Genomic DNA, 4,041 nt, shown 5'->3' with positions numbered 1-4,041 from the left:
GGCCGTAGCCTGCGGCCCTGCCCTGCCCTGCCCTTGCTCCCATCCTTCCCCAGACTCGGTACCGTCATTTTGAAAGCTCTGCCGTTCTCACGAGCCTGCGGCGGCACCTCAGGGCGGCTGGAACCTGCGCTTCCCTGACCCACTCGCAGCCGGCGATGCTGAGCGTCCCTTGTGTATTTCTTTGCCATCCTGTGTCCTCTTTGGCCAAGTGTCCAAATCCGTGACCTGTTTCCTAATGGGATTATTCATTCTCTTACTGCTGAGTTTCGAGAGTTCTTTCGTACGCTCTGGATGCAGGTCTTTTGTCAGATATATGATTGTCAAATGTTTCTCCCATTTCGTGGATTATCTTTTCATTCTCTGAAGGGCGTGTTTGGCAGAACGGAAGGTTTTAATTCGATCGAGTCCCATTTATCTTTCTTCTCTCCCGCGGATTGTGTTTAAGGCCACAGATTTTCTCCCATGTTTTCCTCCGGAAGCTTCATACTTCCACGTTTTACGTTCAGGCTCACGACTCATTTTCGCTTCGCTCGATGAGGTGGGAGGCACGGGTCCGGTGTCACCTTGCTGCATGCGGACGTCTGCTTGTCCGGCACCGTTTGTCCAGCAGACTAGCCTCCCTCCACTGAACTAACTGCCTCTGCACGTGACCAAAAACCAGCGGACCACATTTGTGTCTCTTTCCTCGGCAGCGAGTGTTGGTAGTTTGTGTATTTCAAGGGATCGGTCCATGTCATCGAAGTGTTCGCATTGGTGGCCGAGGAATAGGTGACAGTGTTCCTTTGTCACCCCCTCTCGTGGCCGGCCGTGGCCATTCGCGTCTTCTCTCCTTGTCCCGTGGGCAGCCTGGCCGGCAGTTTAATGTTAACGATATTTAATGTTAACGATATTTCTCAGAACCAGCTCGTGTTGCTCAGCTTCCTGTTTCCGTTTCACGGTGTCTGCTCCGATGCCGATGGTTTCTTGGTTTGCTTGCTCGGGTTCGGTGGGGACTGGGCGAGTGAGCCTGGAGCCCCTTCCCCGGGGAGCACCATGGAGGGTGACCTGTTGTGGGGTTCTCAGCAGCAGGGTTCGCAGACTCTGGGAGATGCTGGCTTCGGTCCCCAGAGACTACGAAGAGATCATGGAGAGTCTGCAGCAGAGGATGACCCAGCGGCCAGAGCCGGGGGCCCCCGAGCCCAGAGACAGAAGGCAGATCTCGCCTTTGATGGTGAGGCGGGCAGGGAGGAGCTGCGGGCGGGGCGGGGCCTCCCTCGGGCCCTGGGCTCCCTATCCGGCCTGGTTGAATATCCTAGAACCTTGGGGTGGGGTCGGTGGGAGGGTTTCCCAGTTGGCCATGCCTGGCAGGGAGATAGAGCCAGCTCCAAGTTCTCCTTGGGTGGGCTTAGGTAGACAAATACCCCGAGCCCCTCCTTCCCTGTGGAGGATGGGGACACAACAGTCCACCACCCCGACGGCAAGTACGAGACCTCGACGTCACGACCCCCTAGGAATTGCTCTGATTGTCCCGGCTCCCACGCATCTCGCCTCCCGTCACTGCGGAAGGGTGTCCCGTTGTAGGGTGTGACGCGGCTTATCCCCATGGTCACCTCTTGGGTCGCCCCAGCAGCATGGGGTTTTCTGGGCCGGCCTGTCCTGGGAATCGCAGGCCAAGACTTCCCGCGGGCAGGGCCTGGGAGTGGGAGACAAAGGTGGCGTCGTCCCCACCCCACAGGCCACCAGGGCCATCCACGAGCTCCTGCTGGAGCCCCGGCAGCGGATAGAGGTGCAGAGCTTGTTCGCCTCGCTGTTCATGGCCCTGCTCCTCCGGACCTCGTTCCTGGTGGCCGTGGGGGGCGCAGAGCCCAGTTGGGACCAGCAGCACGGCGCCGAGAGCATGGACCCCATGAGGTACGTCTGGCTGCCGGGCCGGACGTGCTAGTGACCGTGCTCCAGGGCTACCCGCTGAGCACCGAGGTCCAGGTGTCCCCCCGCCTGCCTGCCCTGATTTCAGCCCTCGGCTTCCGAGTGCCCTCTTCACGCCCCCACCCCATCTGCCAGCTCCCTGAGCCTGTCCCCACATCTCCTTTCAACACGTCCTAGAGGACGTTTCAGAAAACACTGTTTACCTCCGGCTCAGCAGCCCGAGGTCCATGCCAAGGTGCGTGAGCACAGTAGCAGCCTGGAGCCCTCCGGCCGTCTGCTGGCTCCCTGTGTCACCTCAGAGACGTCGTGGCCTTGGCGCCGCATCCTTAAAGCGTCAGCCTGTGCCCCCAGGGGCTGTCCCGCCCCCGCAGACCCTCAGGGAGGTCCGGGTGGGCAGAGAGGTGGCACGGGGTGGCGATGGCCTCCCGCTGTTCTCTGCCCTCCCCAGCTCCACTGTGGATGCGCTGAAGGCCTTGATGCGAAGCGCTGGGTACGGGGACCTCGTGTCCTATGTCCAGAAACTTGGGGGCTGGGAGCTGCTCGCCAGTCGCGAGAGACACCACGAGGGTGTGGCTCTCCTGGCCAGGTAAGCCTGTGGCCAGGTAAGCCTGTGCCCGCCCCTGGCCGAGGGCCACCCATCCCGTGCCCTCTGCGGTGGCCCAGGCCTGGCCCTCAGCGGCGTGCTCCCGCCGGCAGGGCCATGGTCATCAAGAGCTGCTGGCACAACCGCCCCGTCTTCAGCCTCGTCATCGGGGCCCTCCAGGCGCACGACGGCACGGACCACTTAACGGCCCTCACGTTCGCCACAGAGGTGAGCGGCCCTCAGTGCGGGAGGCGGGAGGAGGAGGTCCCCCTCCGACACCTCCAGGGAAGGCCACCGAGGAGAGGGGCCCGACTTCCTGTCGCTGGGGCACGTCGTTAGTGGCCCGTTCAGTCGCAGGTGTGACTCTACCTGGTGTGCCCGCCCCCCTCGACCTTAGGGAACAGAACAGCCCTGTCTCCCACCTCCTCGGCCTTCGTCAGGCTTTTCAAGTTCGCCTTTGCTCAGGACCCCTGACTGGCTCAGCGTATTTTAGCCACCTGACAGCGAAAAGTATAGAAAACTTAGACACTACGGAAAGGAATTTTAAAAACGACAAAGCCATTAATAATCACAATAACAGAGGAAACCACGTTTGGGTTTTGGCGTGAAAGGAGGTGCGTGCGTGCGTTTGCCCGCCGCCCATGCTCTGAGGGCATTCTGGGTTTCGCTCTCTTTAAACATCGTATGACACCACGTTTCCTCGTAAACGTGAATTTTCACGGCGACGCATTATTTCATCACCAAGACGCTCTATCATCTGTTGGGCATCTCGTTTCTGCTTTTACACTGTTCCGGATAACACGGCCGCAAACTTCTCTGCGCGAAGGCCTTCCGTGTTCCGGTCACCTCCCTGGATATCGAACGTAACGAGGACAGTGTTGGTTGAGACATGAGTGTCTTCTGTGACGTTCGATACTAAGCCAAGTCGCTTTCCAGTAAAATAGACCCGATTTATACTTTGGCGTTTGGGCGAGTTTCAGGAGTTCTGACTCACCCCAGCTTTAAATAGGCTCCTTTAAAAATGCGAACTGCCTGAATTCCTTTTCTTTTTTGTGGGAGCTGGATTGTTTTCAAACACGGCAGAGATGGGAGAGCACAGGGCCGATATTAGAATCTAAACAGATACTGTGCCCACGTGGACAGTGTCCTCCTAGGTCTCGGGACATCGGCGTCTTGTCGGAAGGTGCCGCTGGCGCGAGCTCGCGTGGGCCCGCACGTTGGGAAGAGTGGGCGCTGACGGGCGCTCGGGGCACGCAGGGCGGGGAGCCTGAGTGGGAGGCGGGGCCCCGTCACGCCGCCGTCACCGGGGGAGCTGCTGGAGCGGACCTTCCTGGGTGCTGGCCCCACAGGCTGGGCTCAGTGGCTCAGGGGTCAGGCCCAGGAGGTGGCATTTTCTGCAAACTCTCGGTGCTTGTGGTCCTCGGTGGGTGGTCCTTGGACCAGCTTTGAGAAGCCGGACAAGGTAGAAGCCGGTGGCAGGGGCCGTCACGGGAGGGGGGCCGCCCTCCAGCCGCAGCTCTGGACTCTGGCTGCAGATGACACTCCCCGGGGAG

At 60.2% G+C, this 4,041-nt stretch overlaps 1 protein-coding gene across 5 annotated transcripts in view; it reads left to right on the top strand.

The window, feature by feature from the left end:
- Window positions 1-4,041, top strand: part of LOC107195501 (maestro heat-like repeat-containing protein family member 7) — an 11,176-nt gene that overhangs the window by 1,803 nt on the left and 5,332 nt on the right. For 4 of the 5 annotated variants that reach the window (XR_003045426.1, XM_025044650.1, XM_025044644.1 and 1 more), the window contains 4 exons: window positions 1,063-1,210; window positions 1,715-1,890; window positions 2,354-2,491; window positions 2,602-2,716. Coding sequence is in view for 4 of the 5 variants with exons in the window: in XM_025044650.1 (XP_024900418.1) it covers window positions 1,063-1,210; window positions 1,715-1,890; window positions 2,354-2,491; window positions 2,602-2,716 (577 nt within the window). In the remaining variant the exon portion in view is untranslated. The remainder of the gene's footprint in view (window positions 1-1,062; window positions 1,211-1,714; window positions 1,891-2,353; window positions 2,492-2,601; window positions 2,717-4,041) is intronic. The other variant, XM_025044648.1, reaches the window with a different exon arrangement.

Source organism: Pteropus alecto, unplaced genomic scaffold (assembly GCF_000325575.1).
Source record: "Pteropus alecto unplaced genomic scaffold, ASM32557v1 scaffold90, whole genome shotgun sequence".
NCBI classification, from domain to species: Eukaryota; Metazoa; Chordata; class Mammalia; order Chiroptera; family Pteropodidae; genus Pteropus; species Pteropus alecto.
Note: the sequence above shows the minus strand (reverse complement) of the source record. Positions and strands in the feature narration are given on the sequence as shown.